At 36.3% G+C, this 26,390-nt stretch overlaps 2 protein-coding genes, 1 long non-coding RNA gene and 1 pseudogene across 21 annotated transcripts in view; 3 read left to right on the top strand and 1 right to left on the bottom strand.

Annotated features, from left to right (window-relative positions):
* Positions 1-4,891, top strand: part of CCDC112 (coiled-coil domain containing 112) — a 33,072-nt gene extending 28,181 nt beyond the window's left edge. For 3 of the 4 annotated variants that reach the window (XM_002744695.7, XM_078365840.1, XM_035291064.3), the window contains 3 exons: positions 1,312-1,407; positions 2,096-2,214; positions 2,731-4,891. In XM_002744695.7, the coding sequence (XP_002744741.1) occupies positions 1,312-1,407; positions 2,096-2,214; positions 2,731-2,773 (258 nt within the window). In that variant the 3' untranslated portion in view covers positions 2,774-4,891. The remainder of the gene's footprint in view (positions 1-1,311; positions 1,408-2,095; positions 2,215-2,730) is intronic. The other variant, XM_008991662.5, reaches the window with a different exon arrangement.
* A 134-nt stretch (positions 4,892-5,025) lies between these two features.
* On the top strand, positions 5,026-6,057 carry LOC144581570 (small ribosomal subunit protein uS5 pseudogene; annotated as a pseudogene). The gene has a single exon (XR_013532545.1). The product of XR_013532545.1 is annotated as a small ribosomal subunit protein uS5 pseudogene (transcript).
* Positions 6,058-8,029: 1,972 nt separating this feature from the next.
* The window catches only part of PGGT1B (protein geranylgeranyltransferase type I subunit beta), an 88,535-nt gene continuing 70,174 nt past the window's right edge, over positions 8,030-26,390 (top strand). For 13 of the 15 annotated variants that reach the window (XR_004739695.3, XR_013532547.1, XR_013532548.1 and 10 more), the window contains exons 1-2: positions 8,030-8,183; positions 17,353-17,471. Coding sequence is in view for 6 of the 15 variants with exons in the window: in XM_008991663.5 (XP_008989911.2) it covers positions 8,044-8,183; positions 17,353-17,471 (259 nt within the window). In the remaining 9 variants the exon portion in view is untranslated. Of the gene's footprint in view, positions 9,017-17,352; positions 17,472-26,390 lie in introns of all 15 variants that reach the window. The other 2 variants (XM_054252033.2, XM_054252034.2) reach the window with 2 other exon arrangements.
* Positions 10,746-26,390, bottom strand: part of LOC118151418 (uncharacterized) — a 33,912-nt gene continuing 18,267 nt past the window's right edge. The window contains exons 3-4 of the long non-coding RNA XR_004739697.3: positions 24,442-24,535; positions 10,746-13,527 (exon numbers count right to left, since the gene is read on the bottom strand). This is a non-coding gene — a long non-coding RNA (uncharacterized LOC118151418). The remainder of the gene's footprint in view (positions 13,528-24,441; positions 24,536-26,390) is intronic.

The following is a 26,390-nucleotide window of genomic DNA, read 5'->3' on the forward strand; positions in this document are numbered from 1 at the left end:
ACATAGCATTAGTATACCAGAATGAGTAAGCCATGCTCCCTAACTTCTAGTAGGTTATAGTCTAGTGGGAAAGATATGTGGAAGTAGGAAATTCCAGTATAATGTGTTAAACAGTGTGGCGATTGAGGTATGGACAGAGTACTTAGGAGGGAGTACAGGGAGGATACTACCACAGCTGTGAGTGGCAGAGAGAAGGTGATACTTAGGTTGAATCTTGAAGAAGAAGGGAAGGAAAGGTGAGGTCTTTCATAGCAGAGACAACAGCATGGATAGCAGCTTGAAGGAGTGTTAACAGTGTGGTTTGTGGGGGAAACTATTAACACTTCAATATTCGTAGGGCATTAAGCAAGAGAGGGGAACAAACAGATGATGAGACTAGAAAGGTAGCCATAGGCAAGGCTCAATGGTTTGTCTTCTCTGCCAAACTGGCTGGCTTTACCATATAGATGACTTGCTTATTTGTTCATTTCCCCACCATAATGTAGGCTCCATGAGGGCATTAGTGGTGTGTTTTTTGAGTATCCCTGTACCCTTGAGTTAGATGCATTGTAGGTATTTGTCTACTTAAAGGAATTGAGATTATTACTTGGTGGTCAAATTAAAGGTGATTTTAAACAAATGTATACAAGAAAAAAATACTAATAAAGACATCCTGGTGAAATTCATTCCAAAAAATATTAAGACAAGGAAGGGGACTTTAAAATGAAAAAGTGTGCAAATGAGATATAACTTACGAATTGTTAAGTACATGAAAACATACAGCAGCAATATTTGTAAAGCAAAAACTAAGGGAGGTACAAAGAAAAATAAGAGACAGAAATACAGACAAAACACATTAATACTGTGTATTTTAGTTCATTTCTTTTAGTTCATATGTAAAAATCTTCCTAAATAACAAAAGTTCCCATTCCTCCTCATACCCCCCAAATAAGCCAGACATGCAATAAAAGACTTAGAAAAAAATAAAATCCACAAAACAGAAAATATAAAATAATAAAAGAGCTCTGAAATCAGACATACCTGTATTGATGAATGAAAATGGGCTTATCTTATTAAAAAAGAGTTTTAGGTTGAACCTTAAAGTAAAACAAGAGACACTGAAAATAACCTAATATAAAAAGGATGTGCACGTGCTAACATTATATTCAGAGAAAATAAAGCTCTTAGCATTTGGTGGAAAGAGTTAATATTGAAGGAATATTAATAGGTAAGGTAATTTAATTTTACTTGTGAACAACTAAATTTTGAACAAATTCTAGTGCAAGTGATTTCTTAATGCTATGGGGGTTTTTTTGTTTGTTTATTTTTAAGGATTTACATAAACTTGAATTGAAAATTCTAGATAGACAGGCAAAGGAAGATGAAAAGGCACAAAAACAAAGAAGACTGGCAAAATTAAAAGAAAAGGTACTCTGCACTGAGATCATTTTTATTGTTATTGTCCTAATTCCTTGATTTGTAAGGATACTGACACCAAATCTAATTCCTTTATATCTCACTTTATTTCTATAATATCTGCTTTCAATTTCATACTTATTTACTTATTAGCAAGCATAACATGGTAAAATTTAAGCAACTATTACTTGAATTCTGTCACTTTACATTATGAGCACCTTTTTTTTCACTCTGAATTCTCCCCACTTGTCATTTTTAAAATTTTTTCTGTATGAACCTCTATTTTAGATCAGTGGCAGCTATGAGCATTGCTTAATCTCTTGTGTAGTACTCCGAACTAAGGATGTTGGTGATCCTCATGGATAAAACAGAAGACTTATTGGTGGATACTTATTCTATATTTGTTGTCTGGCTATATCACAAGCATACTTAGCTGCATTACATTTCTCTCATAACAGAAATAGAAAAATAGGAATAGAAGAACTAGAAGAAATAAACTAACAGTTTATGAGTAGATTGATGTAGTCTAAATTTTCACTTAGCTCTGTGAGCCCAATGAGAAGTTTACCAAAGAGGTTGTTAATGGTTTTATTAGCCAATATCACTTATGTCTTTTAAAACTGCACTAAGGCTCTTACTCACTTACTAGTACGAACTGAGTTTGTATAATTAACTGGTACTACTTTACATCTGATTACAGGTTGAAAACAATGTTAGCAGAGATCCCTCTAGGCTTTACAAACCTACCAAAGGTTGGGAAGAACGAACCAAAAAGATAGGACCAACAGGCTCTGGGCCACTTTTACATATTCCACACAGGTAAGAAAGAGTTGGAATGGGTGTTCATTTAATAATTTTTAATGGCCGCATGTTTATATTTTATGCATTTACTATTTATAAATTATATTTTTCATATATATGTTTGTCTTTCAGGTCACTTTTATTTAAAAATAAACAGTAGATAAAAGTAAAAGTATTACTTGATGCTCTATTGTACTAGATATTACATTCATGTTAGTAGATGCCATTCTCTGCCTTTTTCATATTAATATTTATTTTAATAAGAGTAATATTGAAAAAGAATGACTGAAAGATTGATAGATTAATACGTAGATTAACTGATTGGTTTGTCAGTCAATCAGTTTGAGAGCAAGAGCCAGAAATAAAACCTTAATGAGGTTTGCAAACCTACATGACCATATGAACTAGACAAACAACATGCAGTGCAGGTTATATGTATATTTTAAAGTTAGCATTTAATCAGGTAGCGTTTTTTTTTTTTTTTTCTGTTTAATTTCCTGTATATTTACAACACTTTTCTCTTTTTTTCCTCAGGGCTATTCCAACCTGGAGACAAGGAATACAGAGAAGAATATGAGATAATAAAGTTGCTACTCAGTTGATAAGAATGTTAACATACTAAGTTATACCAGGGAGAGTGACTCACCATGTTCTTTAAATATAGCCTAGTCAGATTGATTATTGTGCTGTATTGTGAATTGAGAGGTATTAAGTTTCATGAGGCTTTGTCATTAGTATTCCTGCTTATACCAAGAAGGTATTTAATATTTATTTTGGCCTATTAATGACATAAAAGTTATTTAAATAAGTTAATGTTACAAACATTATTCAATTTAAATACTCAAAACATTTCAAAGATATTTTGTTTTTGTCATAGCATAGAAAAATAAATTACAACAATCATACAATGACATTTTTAAACCAAAATTTTGTAACTTTTATAACTTGGAGTTAAGTCAGCTTGAGTAACAAAAGGTAAAGTGGTTTTTGTTTAGAGTTATAAAACGTTAGTACTTTTTCTATGTTTAACAAATTGGTAGTTTGTCAGTTATGACATTTTTGTGTAATAAATATTTTGTATTTGTTTGAAGCATGCTTTGTTTTATATAGAGAATATTTATTTTAAAAATATGTCTCTCATATACCCTACTTAATTGTATTATTGATACAATCTTTTTAGTTTCCTTGAGCAATTCCAAATTTTCCTTCAGCCTTTCTGGATTTCACCTATTTATAAAATCTTTGTGTCTTTCACATCTTCCTGGCTAATGCAGTTTTCTTTTCTGCCTCTGTTTGCCTCAAAATAGGAAAATTCTTTGTTCTGAAACATCACCTGAAATAAGCCAGCTTTAGAATACTCTGATTTCTCCTGATGGCACTTAAAATGTTTTAGGTGGGGCATGGTTGTTCATGCCTGTAATCCCAGCACTTGCAGAGGTCAATGTAAGAGAATTGAGGCCTAGAGTTTGACACCGGCCTGGGCAACATAGGGAGACCTGGTCTCTACAAAAGAAATTTTTTAATTAACTGGATATGGTGGCACAAACTTGTAGTCCCTGCTACTTGGGAAGATAAGGTGAGAGGATCACTCGCAACCAGGATTTCTAGGTTGCAGTGAGCTAAGATGGCACCACTCCACTCCAGCCTGGGTAAGAGTCTGAACCCTGTCTCTAAAATGAATGAATGAAGCAATGAATGAATAAGGTCTTTTAAAGTTCTTGGATTAACATATTTGGTCAAAATACTTAGTTCTGAAATTTCTAAACTTTTATATATGAAACACAATGTAATTTAATACAGTTCAAACTTTTCATATTATAAAATATTTCTAACTTTAATTTGTTCCCATCTTATGGGAAAGATACTATATACATAAAAACATAGGAAATTTATTTCTTATAATTTTTATCTTAGATTATCTCTATTGTTAATGTGATACATTTAGGTTGAATGACTCAGAAATGTACAATAAGTAGCAGTCAAAGTCTTTTCTTATTTTATAGTTAATAGAGTAGATGGCTTTCAAATTTTAGAAACTGAATTCTGATTTATATAATTATTGGTGCAAAATGAGAAAATTCACATAAAAGATCCTTAAACAGGAGTGCTGGTTTTATTTGTTACTTGTTCTCCGAAACTTTTTTTGTAACAATTTGAAGTGGTTTAGAAATAAAGAGGCCATGTACGGTGGCTCAGGCCTATAATGCCAGCACTTTGGGAGGCCAAGGCAGGCATGTAACTTGAGGTCAGGAGTTTGAGACCATCTTGGCCAACATGGTGAAACCCATCTCTACTAAAAGCACAAAAATTAGCCCAGTGTGGTACACTTGTAATCCAAGCTACTCAGGAGGCTGAGGCAGGAGAATTGCTTGAACCTGGGAGGTGGAGGTTGCAGTGAGCTGAGACTGCACCACTCCAGCCTAGGCAACAGAGCGAGACTCCATCTCAACAAAATAAATAAATAAGATATAAAGCAAGATGAGGGAATTTAAAAGCAGAACTGAGAAACTACAAGATACAGAAAATGTGTTTTATGTGTTGCTTTTTTACGTGTTGCTTTTTGTTGCACGCAAATGCAGCTTTCAAATTCCTGTGTCTAAGGTAAGCATTCTGGATGATGTGATTCTTAAGGCTTTGTTTTTTGATTTGTTTCTTTTTTAAAATAAAGAAAAGTATGGAAATTCCTCTGAAGAAATCAGTCTTTCTAGCTGAATCTGAAATAAATGATGAATTTCTTATATAGATTCTTTATATAAAGGATGTAAGATAAACACAATTGATAATGTCTTCAGTTGCAGAGTTCATAGACATTACAGGTTCATAGACAAGATGTCAAATAAACATTTCTTATATTGGTTTAAAAAGTACATTATCTTCTTCTTAAGAAAACACCAAACAGCAGATGATGCCAGTGCAGTGGGGGGCCCGGGACGCCTGGAGGCCCCAGAGGGCCCTGGGATGGGGAACTGGGGTTGCAGCAGTGGCCGGGGCTGGGGCAGGGTTGCGGAGCTTGTGGAGGCAAGGCCGAGGACAGGAGTGGATGCCTGTCACCAAGCTGGGCTGCCTGATCAAGGACATGAAGATAAGTCCCTGAAAGATATCTATCTCTTCTCCCTGCCCATCAAGGAGACTAAGATTATTGACGTTTTCCTGGAGGCCTCTCTCTAGGATGAAGTTTTGAAAACATGCCAGTGCAGAAGTGGACCCACACCAGCCAGTGCACAACATTCAAGGTGTTTGTTGCCATCCGGGACTACAATGGCCACATCAGGCTAGGTGTTAAGTGCTTCGAGGAGGTTGCCACTGCCATTCGCAGGGCCATCATCTTGGCCACCCTCTCCATTGTCCCCATGCGCAGAAGCTACTGGGGGAACAAGGTTGGCAAGCCCCACACCATCCACCATCCCTTGCAAGGTGACAGACTGCCATGGTTCTGTGCTGGTGCATCTTTGCCCAGGGGCACTGGTGTTGTCTTGGCCCCCATGGCCAAGAAGATGCTGATGATGGCTAGTATTGGTGACTGCTACACCTCAGCCAGGGGCTGCACTGCCATCCAGGGCAACTCACTAAGGTCACCTTTGATGCTATCTCTAAGGCCTACAGCAACCTGACCCCCGACCTCTGGAAGGAGACTGTATTCACCAAGTCTCCCTATCAGGAATTCACTGACCGCCTGCTCAAGACCCACACCACAGTCTCCATGCAGAGGACCCAGGCTCAGGCAGTGGCTACAATATGGAGTTTTTATACAAGAAAAATAAAGTGGAGTAAGCCTGGGGGAAAAAAGTATATTAAGAAGAAATAGAGAAAAAAATACTAAAGAAGAAATTTATAAAGTACCCATCCAGGGTAACTTTTTCAAAAAACATACCTACATATTTTAAAATTAGTAGTCATATAGTACATTAATTACTATGCCATAATTGCATTACACATATTTTCCTAAGTTTTTGCATAACTCAAACATCATATAATAGCTAAATAATATTCAATTATATATATGTTCTATAATTCTCATTCTGTTTTGCATATGCCAAAAATCTTGTATGGCTAAAATCACTCATGGAAAGCCTTTTATTGACCTCGGAGGCATACTATATTATCTCTCAATGAGTCCCACGTAGCAAATTTTTCCTCCAGATTTGGGTCAGATTACTAGTCTTTGAGCTGAGAATCAGATGAAATATTTGGCTTCCCTAACTTAAGGGTCATGTTTATTAGAATTAATTTTCTGAGAATGTATAAAGTATTCATAGCTGATTCCAGTGAGTTAAACGTGTATAAGACTCCACTTTGAACATCTTCCGGCATTTGGGGGTATGTGTGTTAAGTGTGAGATCTTAATTGTAGTAACAGTTAAAACTCCAGACTGGGCACACCTGAAGGGCCAAGGACTGTAAGCTCCATATTTGTAGGGAAGTACCAAGGACAGCCTAGTATCCATCTGCCTGTAAAGACATGCAGGAATACCTGTGAATAAGTAGTTACTAGTACCAAAAATTATTCAGAGCACTTCGGATTGTTGAATAAGTGTAAGATTACCCCAGCACATAGAGCTGTTTTTTTTTTTTTTTTTTTTTTAAGAAATACATTTTCTGGCCGGGTGTGCTGGCTCAAGCCTGTAATCCCAGCACTTTGGGAGGCCGAGGTGGGTGGATCACAAGGTCAAGAGATGAGACCATCCTGGCCAACATGGTGAACCCCCATCTCTACTAAAAATACAAAATAAGCCAGGTGTGGTGGTGGGCGCCTGTAGTCCCAGCTACTCGGGAGGCTGAGGTAGGAGGATCGCTTGAACTCGGGAGGTGGAGGTTGCAGTGAGCTGTGATCACGCCTCTGCACTCCAGCCTGGCGACAGAGCGAGACTCCGTCTAAAAAAAAAAAATTACATTTTCTAGGAAAGCTAACAAAATTATGCTAAAAATTCGATTAGCTAAGTTGATTACAGGGAACCCAGTTTAGTTCTATTATTGAGTGGATTCCACCCCACCCCACCCCCGCTACCCAGGAATGCCTCATGCAAGTTTAAAAGGCACAGTATAACAGCTAAAGCAACTTAAATCCGTATTTTTAGAAAACAAAAAACTAGAAGCATGTTTAATTTTTTTAGTATGCAGTTAATTGCAGAAGATGTTGAGCTTATTTTGCTGTTGCAGATTAATGCACCATTGATTCTTTATAACACGTCGACTCACGGAAAGTAAACTCTAAGATTTGTAAAAGAATGGGGCAAGCAGTCACACATAGGTATGAATGCACCTGTTGTATGTGTGTGTGGCATTGTACACATATTTGTAATTGATTCCTGGTATCCAGAGAGGATTAGGAAAGTCTCTGAACTTTTGTAGTGTCAATAAACATTTACTTCCACTGTTTTGTTTTTGCTTTTTGTTGATTTAGTTTCCCTAACCATTCAGCTTAAAACTGGCCCTCCAAAAATGAATGTTAGCAAGTTTATACTGATCCATCCCGGTTTTCAGATATACCATTCTCACGTTCTACAGAGCCAGAATTGTCTCAAAGCGAACTTGATGCTTCTGACCTTGCGCTTCCCAAGATAAAAATTCTGACGGAGGGATTTGTGGACTGGATTTTCCCAAGGCCCTGCGAGGTGTTTGCAAGTCTCGAGGGCTTTGAGTAGAAAAGGTTGGGTCAAGCGCTAGCTAGGGAGACATCGCGGAGTGGAAGTGTTGCACAAGACCCAGATGACAGCAGTTTCAAATACTGGCTTAGTCTGCGGCTGGAACAGGTCCCCGCACCCAGGAACTCCGGGTCAGCCCAGGAAGGTGGTTTCTCTCCGCGCGCCAACTGTTTCCGGGTTGCGTCGGACGTCGCTTCCGGAGCAGCATGGCGGCCACTGAGGACGAGAAGCTAACGGGTAGCGGTGAGGGAGAGCGGCTGGATTTCTTGCGGGATCGGCACGTGCGGTTTTTCCAGCGCTGCCTCCAGGTTTTGCCGGAGCGCTATTCTTCACTCGAGACAAGCAGGTAACTCGTGGCCACAGTCAGCCAGGCTGGCACAAGGCCCGGGCCCCCGCGGAAAGGCGCGGCGGAGTCGGACCGCAAACTGGGCGCTGGAAGGGGGCTGCGCCGCCGTCCACCCGGCACTGACTGATTCCAAGCGGGCTTGAGGTCACCTTCACTCCCCAGAGGTACGATTGGAAGGTGTGGAAGACTGTACGTCGAGGGCTGTGGAATCTCCAGTTTCCGCCTTTTTCACTTCGCATTTTTTCTGGCAACTCTGAGCTGCTTTTTTACTCCGTCTCCTAGAGCCTGTCACTTTGCCTCATTACTTCCGAGTGTAAAAAGAAAGGACAAAGTTTATAGTCGTATTTTTAGATGAATACTCTCCTGTGTATCCCTATCCTCTGTAAAGTCATTAACTCTTAATTGAGTGTCTGTATGGTGTTTTATGTGGAGGAGCGGCAGAGGACCTCTAAGGTCTTAGAAACTTGCTTTATGGGAAGTGTAAATCTAGTGGTAGACGAAAGAAATGCGGTGTTGCGTGAAGCAGCCTGTTAAAAGTGTATTGCAATGGCTGAGGAGTGTGATGCGGCAGAGGCTAAGCGACTTCGTTCACAGCAAAAGCTGGGGAAGAGAAGAAAGAAAGGAGATCTTTGCTCCGCATTGCTGTGTTTTGAAGTGAGGCTCAAAAGCTGTATGAGACTGGATAGGAGGAAAGAGCAGATTGTGTTTGCTGTGTTCTCTTTCCACGTTTTCTAAATCCTGAGTTGCTGGTGTATTTTGAACACTACATGACTGGATCAGTTTGGGGAGCTTTGTAGATTACTTCTCCACACTTGGTCAAGAACTATATTATGGTAGGTGCTAGAGTACAGTTGTACAAGAAAAGCATTTGTATAGAGTTCTGTGCTATATGTTAGTGTAGGGTTCATAGGCGTATATAGACAGGCATGTACGTAATCCACATTTCTTTAGAGAAGCCTTCCTTAAATACCCTTCCTAAAGGGACCACTTTCAATTACCACCTTACATGACGTATTTATTGGTTTATTTGTTTAATGTCTTTCTATTACACTGAGTTATAAACTTCACAAAGGTAACGTTTTTGTCTATCTTGTTTACCTCTATACTTAGGACTGGGCTGCCCTGTCCGATCTAATAGCCACTACCCACATTTGGCTATTTCGATTTGAATTAATTAATTCAAATTAAAAATTAAGTTATTCTGTTTACAGTTGCCACCACATTTCAAGTGCTCAGTTGCCATATTGGCCAGTGGCAATTTTTTCTATTTCAACATTCGCAACATCTTAGTCCTTTTGGTCAGCATTGCACTGGGACCTTAAATAGTACCTGGTGTATGAGAAGCACTAAGGAATATTTGTTGAATAATGTGAGATGAGTCCTGAAGGATGAACAGATTCTTAAAAAAGAAAGATTTCCAAACCGAAAGATTATGACTGTAGTGATATGAAATGTTTTAAAATGTGGATAAATCATTTATATCTTAATGGGGATTAATTTTATGTGAATTCGAAGCATTTGGATTAAAAGTCTTCCATCGTATTTTTGTTATTGATACATAATATGCATATTTATGGTGTACGTTTGCTGTTTTGGTACATGCAGTGTATAAGTCCTGTTGTTAAACTGTGATTGTTATGCAGTTGAACTTTGCTTGCAGCTATTACTGTAAGTCTGTGATTGCATTTTCAAAATGCCAATGTGTTTGGCCTGTTCTATAAAATTCCAGCTTAGGCAAATCCCTATAGAATAATGCATATTGGCATTAAACTGTGTAATTCTGCTCACAGCATGTTAAACAGCACAAATTTTCTGATTCAACTCATTTAACAATTGATTTAATAACTTTAATATAAGCATAGGATTGACACCAGGTGTCATATATTAGATAATAGCTGTATAATACCTTGGTGCATTGGTTAAGCAATATTATATCCCTTTATGTCTAGTGTTTATCACATGAATATAATTTTTATGTCATTTTGGTTTTCTTAGAGCTCACTTAATAACTGCATTTAGGATAACTGTATATATCAGTTCCTGTAGTGATTTAAGTTTTTCTCTTTGCTGACTCACAGTATTTTCTTTAGTTTAGCACTAAGTTCTTTGGTGGTGCATGTGATTCAATACTGACTTTAAGATGCTTGTGAAGAAGCCCCAACCTTTTCAGCAAAGGTAACTGGTCACAAAGTTTCTGCTGACTTGTAAGAAAAACAATACATTGGGCAAGCCACAATTCTGAGGTATTGCACTTAAATTCCACAGTCATTTATAGAGTGCCTTCCCATGCGTCTAACTACAGGAATACGGTGTTAAACCAATGATTCAGGTGTTCCTCTGTTTTTTTTTTTTTTTTTTTTTTTAACCAATAGGTATGAAAAAGCTGGCCTTTGAGAAGGCTAATATTAGACTGGATATTTAGACACTTATTTTCTGACTCACCATTTTGGCAAAATTACTTTATTTCCCTGTTTCTTTTAGCCTAATAGGAATAATTTTTACTTTTCTAGTAACAGTGACTTTATGAAAATAAAGTGTATTTTCTATGGTTTCATGAGAGATTTTTCTTTTATATTAACTTCTTAAAATGATAGTTACTAGTTTATAGTTCAAGTAAATATTATATCTTGGATTGGAAGCTTTATCACTTACAGATTTCTTTTATAAATAGTTTAGGAAGTTTTGTGTGGTTATGAGTTATTGTGCCGTTTGTATTTGGGTAATAGGAATTCGAGTAGTGCTTTTTATTAAGGAACAAAGTATGACAATTTTCTGTTATTTTGCATATCCAGCTGTTCTAGAAGAAGGGTTTAGGCAATTAGCTTTAATTTCACAAGGCATTTACAATCTAACTAGCCTTTGTATTCTCATGTCCCTCTGTTTTCCCTATGTATCCTGTGTTTTAACCTCTCTGCTGCCTCCCATTCTGCAACTACTTTGTTCTTTATTTCCTCCCTTACATTAAGTATATCACAGTCTAGTAGTACATCTTTCGAAGTGTGGTGGTGAGAAGCTCTAAGTAAAGACATCTGTCTGCTTATGAAAATGCCCCTTCCCAGACTTTCATTGGATTCTGCGTGGGCCTTGGGAGTCTGCCTTATAACAAGCATCTCAGGTGGTTCTAATGCAGGCTAAAGTTAGAGACTTTGCCTTATAGGAGAAACAAATACGCAGTTTTTACAGCAGTGATCCCTAATCTAATGTGCATGTGAATCACTTGGGGATCTTGTTAAAATACAGATTCTGATTGCATAAGCCTGGGTTGTTGTATTTTTAGATGATTCCTGTGCATCCCTGTCCTCTGTAAAGTCATTAACTCTTAATTGAGTGTATGGTGTTTAACGTGTAGGAGCAGCAGAGAATCTGAGGTCTTAGATACTTTTTGGGAGCTATAAATCTAATGATAGGCCAAAGAGGTGCAGTATTGCATGAAGCAGCCTGTTAAAGTATATTGCAGTAGCTGAGAAGTGTGATATTGAGTGTGAGTCTGAGATGGTGACAGGTTCCCAGATGATTCTGCTGTGTTTAATCCCCTGACAAAATGATTGTGATAGTCTGAGGGCATTCTGGAAATACCTAAGTAGCTCAACCTAAAGAGAGACAGGGACTTAGAGAAGGGTTCTTGGAAAAAGTAACTCTGAAACTAAATCTTAAAGAGTATGTTCCAGTTTTTGTTGTTGTTGTTGTTGCAAATGGACAATAAGAAGAATAAAGCCGGAGAAGTGAATGTTGAGCAGAAAACTTCACTGAGTTTTCTAGTAATGGTTCAAAATGTAAACGGATGTGGTAGGAATGTAGTCTGAAGAGGTAGGCGTGCATCAGATCATGGAAAGCTTTGTGTGCTTGTCTAGAAACTTGAGTTAGATATCATGTGACAGGAATAGTCAATAGTCATATATCACGTGGTACGGGACCAGCACTAGGGAGACCAGTGAGGGCACTGATATGGTACTCCAGGACAGAGATGCTGAGGCAGTGGAAGTAGAGCTAGAAAAGAGGGGATGAAGAAGGAGTCGTCATCCCAGGATTCCTAAATTGGAACAACCATCCCGTCTGGAGAATAAGGGGCAAAAGGAGCCAGTTTAGAAAGGAAGAAGATGACTTCTATAATAGCACTTAACATGTAACCTCCTTATGGTTAGGAAGCTTTATTTACTTTTGTCATGACATCTAATCTGTAGTAGGTGTTCAGTAGATGTTTCTTATTGAAAAATTAGGATAGTAGAAAAACTATTTTACAAATTAAATAATTCCACAACTGTGTGCCTGTACTTAAAAATATTTACCAGATGAATCAGCCATTGAAAAATAATTATAAATGAAGAATAATGCTTAAAATTGCAGAATTCATGCAGTCTTTCAGTCATTTGTTTCCAAGTATTATGGCAGCATCTATGTGCTAGTGTTTTAATTTCATGATTAATTCTAATGTATCCTGTAAGGCTCTCTCTTCACTGACATGGTTATTAATTTTATTTGTGTTCTTATTTCTTAAAGTAGCTGCTTGTTTATAATTTTAGAACTCTGCAATATGATGTAGCCATAGTCCCATCTGGTATCTAAGCAGAAATGTAGTCCGTTGTTGAAGACACTTGGAGAGGCCAGTAAAGGATGGGGTTGCACCAGAAATGGTCAGGGCAAGGGATCCAAAGTTTTGGAATCTAGTCAACTCTCATAAATTAGTTTCCAATATATTTCCAAATTGTCACTCACTACTCTAGCCAAATAGTATTTATATTATGTCGGTATGACTAAGTTGGTTTTCCACTGTCCAGACTATAGACTGTTTTTCATTCTTTGTTGTTGTTGTTGTTTTGAGACAGAGTTTTGCTGTTGTTGCCCAGGTTGTAATGAAATGGTGGGATCTCTGCATACTGCAACCTCTGCCTCCTGGATTCAAGTGATTCTCCTGTCTCAGCCTGCCAAGTAGCTGGGATCAGGGCATGCGCCACTGTACCCAGCTAATTTTGTGTTTTTAATAGAGGTGGGGTTTTTCCATCTCTGTCAGGCTGGTCTTGAACTCCCAACTTCAGGTGATCCACCCACCTCGGCCTCCCAAAGTGCTGGGATTATAGGTGTGAGTCACCACCCCTGGCCTTCATGTTCTTATTTAATCTTTGGGGTATGTGTGTTCTTAAGCCTGGAATATTTGATGTCTTTTGGAGACACTTAGGTTAACCCTCTTGTCTGTGAATTGATTCTTTGGTAAAGCAACTTGATTGGGGTTTGGGGTTGTTACTTTTTCATCCTTGTAAGACAAACTTCTTAAACATATCAGAGTGGGTGAACAGAAAGATATTGCTTGCTTATGTCCACTTCTCAGGCTGGAGACTCAGACTGAGTTCTAGGGAAAAGAAGAAAGAGAATAAACAAATATTCTCTGAAAGAAGTAATTAAGTAAAAATACTCCATTGGCCTGATTTTAGGTGTATGTGTTAGCACAGTTACCCCTCCATACACTTGTGCTGAGTCAGATTGCCCAGCAGTTTATTCCCAAGTAGAAGTCATCAAGGAACCATAAAACCTTACATTATATTATTTCTCTCAGAGGCCCACAGCCCAGAATTCCTTTGTGTTTTTTTGTGGCTTGTTTTAATTATTGCTCTTTCAGTTTTAGGACTACTTGAGAATTCTGGTGTGATCTGAAGAGGAATGGTTTCCCAAAGTATTTTAAAGGGAGGCCAGACATTTGCCCCAAAGTGACATATTGGTCCTATCTGCCAGGCACTTCTGATGGGACCTGACCTTATAAACAAAAACCCCATTATAACTCATAAACCTTATGGTCTCAACCTAGGTCTTCACCTGTGAGTTGAAAATGCTGGACTTCCGGGAACCCTTAATAATTAAATATGCAAGATTTTAAAATACCATCACATGGCTGATTTTTTGTATTTGGTACTTAGACATAAATAAAGTGCATTCATATTCAGGAGCAAGTAACATGACAACAGATCATTTAAATAACATACAGATAAGAGTATGACTTTAGAGCAGGTTTTCTCAACCTCAGCGCTACTGAAATTTTAGGCCAGATAGTTCTTGGTTGTATGGGCCTGTCCTGTGCATTGTAGGACATTTAACAGCAGCCCTGGCTTTTACCTACTCAATACCAGTAACTCCCTCCTCCACTGTGGCAACCAAGAACATTTGATCATGATATGTTAGGTTAGGGGCAGTGTTCCCATTAGAGAACCACTGTTCTAGAACAGTGCTTCTCAAACCTGCCTGCACATTAAAATTACCTGGGAAGTTAAAAACAAACCCAAAGTGCCTAGCCCCCCCACCTTACACCCATAGATTTGATTGTGAAGTAGGACCTTGGTCTCTCTCTGTTATGTTGGTAGTGTTTTGGTCATTTGTTTTTAAACAGATTCTAATGTGTAGCCAGGTTTGAGAAGCACCCTTGTGGAGAACACCACTTTGAGACCTAGACTTCTTGAGTAGTTTTGATTGTCTAGTGTTGAAATCTCAAGTAAATTAGTTGAATTTTTTGAACTTTATTTTCTTCAGTTAGAAAATTAAAGAGATGGGCTAGATTATTTCTGAATTTCTTAATTTAGAAAAAATGCCAACTTGTTTTTAAAGCCTTTTGCATAAATTCTTGCTACATAGCTTTTACTGGTAGGAAGATCTTTGTTTTATCCATTATCCAACCTCAAGTCCTTCATGTTTTTCTCCACGTTTGTTGCTGTCTTGCTTTTGCTCTTTTCCTTGATAATGTTTTGATAAACCACATTAGTAGATGCTTAGTTGTATCTAACTATAAAGATAATCATTCACTTTATGTATTACATTAGAACCAAAAACCCTGTTAGAGCTCTCCAGAAGGGTAGATTTAATATTGCAGGTCCTTATTAGTTAGTTCAGTAAATATTTGAGTGCATGCAAACAAAGAAGACCTTACCTCATGAGACATAATTACCACCAAGAAGAGCAGTGATTGTCAAACTTTGTTGCTCATATGGAGAGATTTTTCCCAGGTCTGAAGTATCATTGTGTTTAGGAAAAGCATGTTCCTCTGGAGAAAATCGTTAAAACCAAGAGTCTATGGAAAAGGCCTGTAGCGTTATAGGGTGTGTTTAGATCCTAAAGTTGTTGTTACTCCTGTTCCTCTACATCATAGCAAACACCAATGATAATGGCTTTCATTTATTGAGTGCTTACTGTGAGCAGGTAAGCACAGTAGCTGTATAAAATATAGTAATGATTTATGTTATTATTGGAAGCTGATTAGAAAACTTTAGGTATCCTGCCCAGAGTCACGTGGTCAGTCTAGTGAAATTGGCCAACTTCGAATTTGAACCCAGCTCATTTGACTACAGAGTCTGAACATTGAACTACCATGCAACATTGCTTCCCATATAAAGGAGTTTAATATAATCAGCCTTAATATAATCCTGATCTTACCTAGATAAATTACCTCTCTAATGCAGATAGATCTCAGTGTGGTGTTAGGATTAAATTGAAATAATATATGAGAAATTTCCCAGTTCAGTGTCTAATACATGGTAGTAGTCTCTCAATGATATGCTTCCCAAATATTTATTGTTCTTAAGTGCACCCAAATCTCTTTAGTTTTAGTTTTTGCCCTTAAGCTTTGGTTGGAATTAAATTACTCTCTGATATCTCCTCCTGTTATCTAATGGATGCTAGTCTTTTTCCACCAGGGATCTGAGAGATAATTATGCCCTAAAAAGAAAAGAAAAGAAATGACTATTTTCTCATTTCTTCTAAAGTTGGTACAAGTTGAACATCCCTAATCCAAACATCTGAGAGGCTCCAAAATCTGAAACTTTTTGAGCACTGGACATGACTCCACAAGTGAAAAATTCCACATATAAGTATTTAATGCAAACTTTGTTTCATGTATAAAATTATTAAAGTATTATATAAAATAAGCTTTATGTGTGTATAAGATGTATATGAAATATAAATGAATTTCATATTTAGACTTGGGTCCTATCCCAGTGGGATATTATCTCATTTTGTATATTCAAATATTCTGAAATTCAAAAAAATCTGAAATCTGGAACAGTTCTGGTCCCAAGCATTTCATATAAGAGATACTCAAACTGTAGTACTAGTCTAGATAATACTATTCTTGAGGCACAGGAGAGAAGTAAATTTATTACAGACAGTGGATACCTCAGAGCATTAAGGCTTTGTTCTTTCTTAGAATCTTCATTGAGAGGGTTACAGAATACATCAAGTAGCTCTGCTGTAAAATTTTAGACCAGATAATTTGAAGTATTAATTTATTACTATTACTCATATGAATTGTTAGATTATGGAAAGGATCTAACACTACTCAATCAAGCTATACTGCTTTTCAACATGAAAGGAATTTTATATAACAAATTCTCTCCCTCCCCGCTTCCTCCCTTCCTTCCTTCATCCCTTCCTTCCTCCCTACCGTCCTTCTTCCCTTCCTTCCTGCCTTCCTCCCCCCCCAAAAAAAAAAAAAAAAAAAAAAACAAATTCTTTGTGTTTAAAGCAATCGGTAAGCTACTGATTTTTATACGAAAGCATAGGTTTAGATTTCTGATTTATAGTGTACAGTCTTAGAGCGGGAAGGTTTTGCTCTATAGTTTTTCATTCCATCAAAGAATGCTCCTTTCTGGGAAAATAAAGTGTAAGTACATTTGCATTTTTTAACGTTTCATATTTCTCAAAACTTATAAATATTTTCCCAAGGAGTCATGTTGTTAACACCTTTGAATTAAGATGTTATTCTCACATTCCTCCAGAGTTAAATGCCAACTACAAGTATAATTGATCCTGACAAATTAGTGAAAATTGACATTTTAATGTATTTTTAGTCCCTGTGCTATTTGTACTGATTAGTTGTAGAGAATCCTTTTTCATATCTACTTCTAGCCTTCAGTTTGCTGATATTCTGGCTTCAATGGGTCATGTCTGTGGGAAAATAAAGTGGGTAGGATTTGTTTCTTAACCCCAAATGTCCCCTTTTGAAAAATTGAAACAAAGGCTTGACTGGTAATATTAAGTTATAAGAATACTTTTTTTTTTTTTGGCTTTTGCAAAGTGCTAGTATTGTTTAAATTATTAGAAAAGTAGAATGATTTTATTATTTTTCTTGATGAGAAAGACTTCAGACTTAAGTGGTTTGATAGTTAAGATGGAATTTTACATTTTTTTCTTTTAGGTTGACAATTGCATTTTTTGCACTCTCCGGGCTGGATATGTTGGATTCCTTAGATGTGGTGAACAAAGATGATATAATAGAGTGGATTTACTCCCTGCAGGTCCTTCCCACAGAAGACAGTGAGTGAGTTTTTAGCATTTTATTTTTAGTGTGACTAGTTGTATCTGACATAAACATGCATTGGGCTAGAAAATCTTAGTACTTACTCATATACTGTTAACATATTTTATTTATCTGTGATTTCCCTATAACGTGGCATTGACATTCTGTTGAAATACAGTACTTAGCAAATCTGATCGTAATCATTTAAAAAAATAATTTGGAGTTACCTGGAATTAAATAGAGATTCACTGTTGTGGCACCATATTGTGTTGTACACTTCCACATTGATGACTACTTGTTGATTATTTATAGTCAGTATTTATGTTTTATTAGTTCTGTAACATTAGCTTTTTTTTCATTCCCAACAATTCTTTTCAGTGAAAAACTCCTTGCCATCAAAAGTTTTCTTTCAGTTTCCCGGTTATTTTCCCTCCAGTGTTTTATTAGCATTCTTAATGGTTTCTTAGAGCTCTTATGTATGCTTCAGTCATTTTTATACTTATTAATACTTTAAAATTTTTGATTAAGTGAATTCTGAGTTCATAAATTACATAATCAACTACAAATATGCAAGTTTTATTAACTTTTATTCACTCTAGTAAGTATAAAATATCTAAGATGTAACTTATACAGGTTATAAATTTCAACCTTAAAAACATCAAACAAACTCCTAGAAACTCGTGCTGTGTGTGGCGGGGTGGGGCGGGGGGTCACCACTTATCTGTCTTTAAAGAGTCAGCAGTTACAGATTAGCAGTATGGTTCATTGGTTGGAGAAATCATATGTAAATCTCATCCAGTGAACTTTAGAGAAATAATAAGCTAAAGTTTACTTAGAAAGATTTTCTCTATTTGACATATGATCTTGGACATAGTTTGTGGCTTTCTACTTTGTTCTTGAAGTTCGTAATGTTTGTCTTTATATACTTTTTAAATTCTAAGCCTATTTACAAATTCTTATTTAAAATGATTAAGCATTTTGAACTAGGTTTATCAGAATTAAATATATAAACATCTAAACACTTTTACCAGCTTCATGAGAAGCATATATAAGAATTTGATCAATAGTTACAGATCTAGCATGTTGACAAGTAGGCTTTATTGAATTGTCTGCGAAGAGTACTACTCTTCTAAACCTGTAGAAAAGGGCTGTGATAAGTTATAAGATATGGTCCTCATTTTCCAGGAGCATATGGCTAAGGCTGGATCATACTCCTAGTCACTTGCAAAATACAAGTCATTTGTTGTTTTCCCTTTTTGCCAGGATGTTTTTTAATAGTTTGAGTGAAAGTCTGGGATTTTTTAAAAAGTTAATTATTAGACAGATGTATGGTAGCAATATTACAGATTGTGCTTGGTATTTTTTTTTTAATTATTAGTATATGCCCAGATCCAAAATACACTGCAGGTTTAAAAAAAAAATGTATCTTACATGCTACAGATAGGAAATCATATACACTGTGGTACATAGAAAAGCTGTTTTCTAAGTTCTTGCCAAAATATATTTTTATATTATTTTTTAATTAAAAATTTACTGATATTCATTCTCCTGAAATAAAATAGCTATGGTGTTTATAGAAAAGGATGAACCATAACATTTAATGAGAGAAACCAAGCTGCAGGTTATAGTTTCCAGACCATTGGTCACTTACCATGCTTCCTACTTTCTTTTTTTCTATTTCCCCCCACTTTTAAGGACTATTTGAAGTCTCTGTGATTGAGCAACATTTTTGGTTTCTTCTTTAATAAGTTTCTTCCTATCATTTTATTAATGAAATGAGTTTTTAAACATGTTTATATCTATATTGTTTTAAAAAGCTACATACTTCTTGTTATTTCATCTGTGTTGTGAGAGGTGCTATTATCTGAAGTTTCATATAATCCATAATAATTTTGTTACATAATCACCAGAATGGCTAAAAATGAAAAAGATGAAAAATAACAATGTTCACAAAAATGCAGCAAACTGGAACTCTCATTCACTGCTAAAGGAATTTTATAGCTGCTTTGGAAAACTATTTAGTTATATTTACTAAGGCTGAGTGTATGTATGTTCTGTGACCCAACAATTTTAGTATATACCCAGCACAAATGAAAACATGTTCCCCAAAAGATATGTTCTGGAATGTTTATAACAGTGTTTTTATAAGAGCCTAGAACTAGTAATTATAGAGTCTGCCGACCCATCTTCAGTATAATGGATAAAGGATATATTAGCATATTCACAACATAGAAAATGATACAATAATGAGAATGAACACTCTACAGCTACATGCAGTTGTTTGAATGAGTGTCACAAACATGTTTTTGAGAGAAAGAAATACATTTTACATCATTCAGTTTTTGCAAAATACAAAAATAGGTAAAGCCTGTCTGGGCTTTTGGGGAGTACCAGAAGGTAGTGGGAAAGGCTTCTGTAGTACTAGTCATGTGCTTTCTCTTGAGCTGAGTGCTGGTTGTACAGGTGAGTTTATTTTGCAAAAGTTCATGGAGCTGTTTACGATAGGAGTAGTTTTCTTATGTTTATTATACTTCAGGGAAAATTTAAAAAGTTTTTGGAGTTGGAGTCGCAGTTCACCATCCCTTTTGAGACCCATCAGAATTCTCCTTCCCATTATACTGTTAACTCCATGGACTTCATTGGTTTGAAGCTCATGGCTATTGTTTTTTCTTCAGTCATTGCTGCTTAAAAGTTACTTAAAATGTTTTTGCTTCCACCTGAATTGTGAACTTCTGGAAGGCAGACAGAGTGAATGTGTCTTCTATTAAAATGTTTTTGCTTCCACCTGAATTGTAAACTTCTGGAAGGCAGACAGAGTGAATGTGTCTTCTATTTCTTTTCCCTTTCAGTGCTTAAAACATTGTTATGTATCAGTAGTTGTTAGACTGTTAAACTACTTGCCTCTTATCCAACTTTTCTCTTCCTCTTTTATATATTTTCATATTTAGCCTAGGGCCTCATCTAGCTTCTCAAATATTTTCTAATTCATAAAGCATTTGCAAACTGATAGAATATGCTTTCTGCAACTCATAGGTCTGTACTTGTCTTACTTCAAGACACCACATAAAATCTAGGGAATTATCAAATCTAAAAATGTTAAACAAAACCTAAAGAATATAAAGAAAAAGTTTGATAGATTTGACTAAATAAATATGTAAATAGTTTATGTATTAAAAGATAACAAATAAGTGATGTATTTGCAGTAAATTACGGCTTTTATATAATAAAATATTAACATAGATTATAAAGAATTGTTAAAGATTCAAAAGAAAAAGATACATTGTCCTTTAGAAAATGACAGAATTTATGAGTAAGTACTTAAGCAGTACAGATAGTCAATACATATATAAAAAGATGATTAACCTTAATAGAAATCAGGGAAATTCAATCAAAACAATGTTACATTATTATTTTTTTAAATCTAACATGTCAGTTTTGCTACAATTTGCTGGGAATATGGGGGAGAGAGAACTTTAATATTCTGTTGATGGAGGTGAAAATTATTACAACCTTTTGAAGGGCAGTTTAGCAGTATCATTTTTTTTTTTTTTTTTTGCCCTATCTGCCATATTCTCATGTATGCTGTAATGGGTTGAGCAGTGGCCCCATAAAGCTCATAGCCTCAGAATTTGACCTGATTTGGAATAGTCTTTGCAGAGGTAATTAGTTTAAGGATCCTGAGATGAGATCATACTGGATTTAGGGTGAGCCTGAAATTCAGTGACTGGTGCATCATGAGTGAAAGGAGAGAGAGATTTGAGACACCGAGGGGAAAGACTGGATAAAGAAAGAGTCAGGAATTAGAGAGATTCATTAAGCTAAGGAATGCCAAGGATCCCACAGCTATCAGAAACTAGGAGGGAAGCACAAATCAAATCAGATCCTCCCTCAGGGTATCCAGAAAAGCTGCACTGCCAACACCTTGACTTTGGACTCTGGACTCCAGAACTGTGAGAGAGTAAATTTCTGTTGTTTTGAAGCATCAAGTTTGTAGTAATTTGATACGACCTCTGGAAACCAATACATGTGCACAAAAATATATATTAGCTTGTTTTGGCAGTGTTTGTTACAGTAACAAATTAGAAGCAAAATAAATGTTCATCAAAAGTGAGTTACATAAACTATGAAGAATATTATGCAGCAAATGAGGTATATATGTATACAGACATTGAACTGTATCATGTATGATTAAGTGATAAATTTAAAACATATACAGAGGTGGTTTAACAATCTATCAGAAAAACTCAAAGGATACATAGAAAATCTTTGTGGAGGGGGAAGTAGATGGGAACAGAGGTGGGAGATGGCAAGATAAGATTCTTTACTGTTTTTCTATATATCTGAATTGTTTGAATGATTACAGTAAATATATTTCTGTACTTGAGGTTTTAAATTAGAAAAATACTTAGCTTAAACTCTCTTCAAAACATGCGAAATAAAAACTAAAAGTTGCATAGTTATACATAAATAGTGATTTGTGGGTAACCTCCCATACAGGCATGGAGGAAGGAGAGCTAAGCAGAATTCTGGCACAATTAAGATCTGAAGAATATCTGTTTATAGTGTTACTACTCAGTTATTTCCTTTTATATAATCCTTCATATAATCATATATTAGTTTATAGAATTAGGGCTTGAAGATTATCTCAGTTTATAGTGTTACTACTCAGTTATTTCCTTTTATATAATTCTCTCTATATAATCATATATTAGTTCACAGCATGAGTACCTAAAGAATATCTCACCACTCAGTTATTTCCTATATAACTATATCTTAGTTCATAATCGGAGGAATGCCTAGAGTAGACACGGTACAGAGCATGAATTAAGGAATAAGCAGCTCATAATTGGAGGAATGCCCAGAGTAGACACAGTCCAGAGCATTATTTAAGGGAAAAACAGTTATACTAGGACAAAAATCCATGGCCCAGGCAGCAGCTTTCAGTATCGTAAAGATACCTGCTGTATCACAGGCTTGGGGCAAGAGCCACTCCTCCTGATAAAGGAGTTGTAGGACCTTGCTCCAGTTCTTGTGGAAGGCTGCCCTCAGACCGGCAATCCCTCGAGTATCCGAGGGCTCAAAACTCCTCCAGATAATCACACCTTGGTGACTGTGAATTTTGTCAGCTCTTGTTACTGTGCTGCTCGAAAAGCATCTTCCTATAGAACTCATTGGAAGCTGCCAGCAGGTGGTGGTAACCCTGACAGCTCTGTCACTGCTGTGTGACTTAAAGCATCCTCCTATAAATCTTCTTAGAAGTAGCTTGCCCATAGATAGAGGTATTGCACACTGCACCCTCCTCACTGTGCATGGCCCGTCTCCATGCCTCGGTGACTTAATGGGGGTGGACCCCTTACTGTATACAGCCCACTTCCTTGCCTCGATGACCTAATGGGAATGGACCCCTTGCTGTGCACTGTCCACCTCCTAGCCTAGGTAATCTAATGGGGGTGGACCCCTTGTTTTATTGCTCACGATCCTATCACTATCCTTAAAGATGACTTCACTCACTGCCCTGCCTCCTAACCTATACACATTAGATACTGCCGCTTCTGAACATTCGGGGCCTCGCCTGACTCCAATTATAGGTGGCTTGGCCCCGCTGAGCCCAGCTGCATTTTCCTTGTACTTCTGTGTCCTGTTTCTCTATTTCTCAGATCCTGCACCTCAGCACAGCATAAGGGATACCCCACGACCCTGTGGGGCCCTCAGCCTTACAGTGATTTTTGTTAATGGAAGAAATAATGCAGTACATTATTAACTCTTTTATAATTTTTTAAGCACTGCCAAATACATAATCAAATAGATTTGTTCTTCACCTGCCCTAAGAGGAACTGAGGGGCAAAGTGATTCAGACACCTGCCTGAAACCTCACGCAGATGATAAGAGATAGAATTGGATTGACATCTGGCACTTCTGACTCTTAAGTTTCAGTGTTGCTTTACTGTTTAAGTATATGGGTCCCTGGTGGAGACTATCATGTTTGGCATATAAGGACGTTGTGAATATTTAATCGAAGTTAATCCTGGCCTCCACTTAATTCCAGGATTATAAAGACCCTAGTGGTTTCCTAGTAATAAGTGTATGGTGAGACCATTGGAGGATTGGGTTCTTCTCATTAACTTCAGAAGGGAAGAATTAAGGAAATACAAGGGGTCAGGTTGGGAATTGTGTGTGCCCTTCTTTGAGGGTACAAGCAGAGAATTTTAGAGTTAAAGCGAGGAATATTACAGTCCATCATTTTACAAATGAGGATATTAAGGTTCAGAAAGATTGATAATTTGTCCACAGTAATACAGCTAGTTAATGCTAGAGACAAGATTAGAATGCAGTTTTCCAATCCTTTGGATATTTTACTTATATATGCTGATTCAGTGCAATAGGTACTGTTTACCATGCATGTTTTTCTGTGAGGTACAGATTTTTCTCATGGGAACTCGGAGGCTATCTTACAGCTTTAGAGGAAAATTGAGTATCTGTTCCTTGATAGATCCCATAAAGTATTAGGATTAAGTGTTTGGAAATGTAGATAAGGTTTAATTTTAAAGGGTAAGATGTTTAATGCTTTCATTTTTTTTTAGTGGATTCTTCAGATTGCTCACTTTTTAAAAAAATAACGGGGGAAGTAAGTTTGGTTTCCTGTGGCTAAGTCAAGCATGTTGCATGTTTTAAAAATTATAGGTCATCTGTTTTATAAATTTTATAGATTAAGAAGTTTTAGCAAAAATAGTTTCACAGTGTTCATTTATATATCCATCTTTCCCAGGTCAGTTGTCTGGTAGACCATCCCACAGACCTTTTCACAGTTCAGCTGCAGTTCTGAATTCTCAATTTGTGATCTTGTTGAGGGAAGTATTACTCTCTAATCTCTACGAAAGAATATCTCCTGTCTGACTTTTCTTTAATTGGTGTAGGTCCAATTCTAAAATCTGTGAAATTTGGAAAATATATTTAAAATTTTTTTTAGCTATAAAATTTTTCATTTACCTTGTCTGGTATTTTCTTGACATCCTTAAACAAGTTGTGTAAGGTGTGTCTTCTTATTAGGAAACTGTGTTTCTTGAGATTTATAAAGAATTCTCTATGCATAAAAAATAAAAATGTTCCTTTTAAAATCAGAAAGTAGCCACATCCATCACTTGAATTCCGCTTGCTTAGTGCAAAAACTTTTAAAATGAGGATTAGAAAGTTAACATGAGCAAATCAGTTTTGAAATATATTTAAGCAGCATAATCATCATTAATAGTATGGTGATATTTTGGCCCAAGAGTTGTCCTTTATTATACCTAAATATAATTTTGAATGTAATTTTATATTTCACAACACAGCATATTACTTTTTATGAAAAGCAACTCCCCTGATTAAAATAAACCTCTTTAAACTCTCAAACTTTTATATTCCATAAGTTGATAATCGTTTTTAAAGAATATATAAATGTTCTATCTTTTACTGCTTGACATAGTTGGTTTTATGAGCTTAATAGTAAAACACTAAGTTTTAAAGTGAGATAGGACTCAGTCATGAGGCAAGAGTCAACTTAATAATTTTCTTCCATGTGTAGACATGCTAATAAATGAATTATTTTTCTTTATAGTTGATAACTATAAACATCTAATGACACACTCCTGCATACTTACACATAAATACACACATTACATCCATATACATATTCCCATTTTTGCTACCTTTCTCATCTACCCAGTTTTCATTTTTCTTAAGTAACCTCAATTTTTATGATATATTGCTATCTAGAGGACTTCTAGTTAACAACATAAACTAGCTTGACTCTGTGGTTCTACAAAAGTGGAAAATACATTTACCAAATCAGTACTTCTTGATTCTGACTATGTGTCAAACAGGAATTGTTTTTCTTTTTAAATACAATTTTCTGGGCTCTATCCTCATGCTTTTTATGAAGGCATGGGAGAGGGGATGCAAGAGGCATCTATGCTTTCTCAAAATAGGCAGTTGTTTCTGATTGGCAGCCACACCACATAAAAATATTTCAGTTTGTTTTGGAACTGATAGAAACACTAGATGGTGCAGTTTGATAACCTGGAGATAAATTTGTATTGTACCCAGAGTATGCATTCAGGGATCAATTTAGAATGAATTGCGTGTGTATACTTCCTTAATTATCATGAAAAGGTAAGCGTACTAGAATTATAAAGGAAAGCACAAGAGCACACAAATCTTGACAGAAACCAGAAAAGAGTGCCGAATAATTTTTTTTTTTTTGAGACAGAGTCTTGCTCTGTTGCCAGGTACCAGGCTGGAGTGCAGTGGCATGATCTCAGCTCACTGCAGCCTCAGCCTTCCGGGTTCAAGCAATTCTCCTGCCTCAGCCTCCTGAGTAGCTGGTACTACAGGCATGCATCACCACTCCCAGCTAAGTTTTGTATTTTAGTAGAGACAGAGTTTCACTGTATTGGCCAGGATGGTCTGGATCTCTTGACCTTGTGATCTGCCTGCCTCGGCCTCCCAAAGTGCTGGGATTACAGGCGTGAACCACTGTGCCGTACCATACATTTTTTAAGTGGTGAAAATTTTTAAGTGGTGAAAATGTTACCTCTTAATGACCATCATTTTTTAAAACTTTATGATTTAAGGGTGTAACTGATAATTTAGTGGATGAGTAACCTTCGTCATTTCTTAGATACTTTCTCTTAGCTTTCCATATGAAATAGTAAAACCTCTTACTATAGAATAAAGTATAAACTTTAGAATAAAGAATAAACTTCTTTATCCAGCTTAATATACCACAGGTGATCAAGAAGAGGGCAAGAAATATTACATTATCTTTTCCATTTACTGTGACTGTGGTGCTTAAGATCCAAACACTTTCTTCATGACAGCATATAGTCTTTTTGAAAAAAAAAAAAAAAGAAAAAGCATTTTTACTTTAAAGAAACTTTCCTTTATAAATTGCAACAAAA

Source organism: Callithrix jacchus, chromosome 2 (genome assembly GCF_049354715.1).
Source record: "Callithrix jacchus isolate 240 chromosome 2, calJac240_pri, whole genome shotgun sequence".
NCBI lineage: Eukaryota > Metazoa > Chordata > Mammalia > Primates > Cebidae > Callithrix > Callithrix jacchus.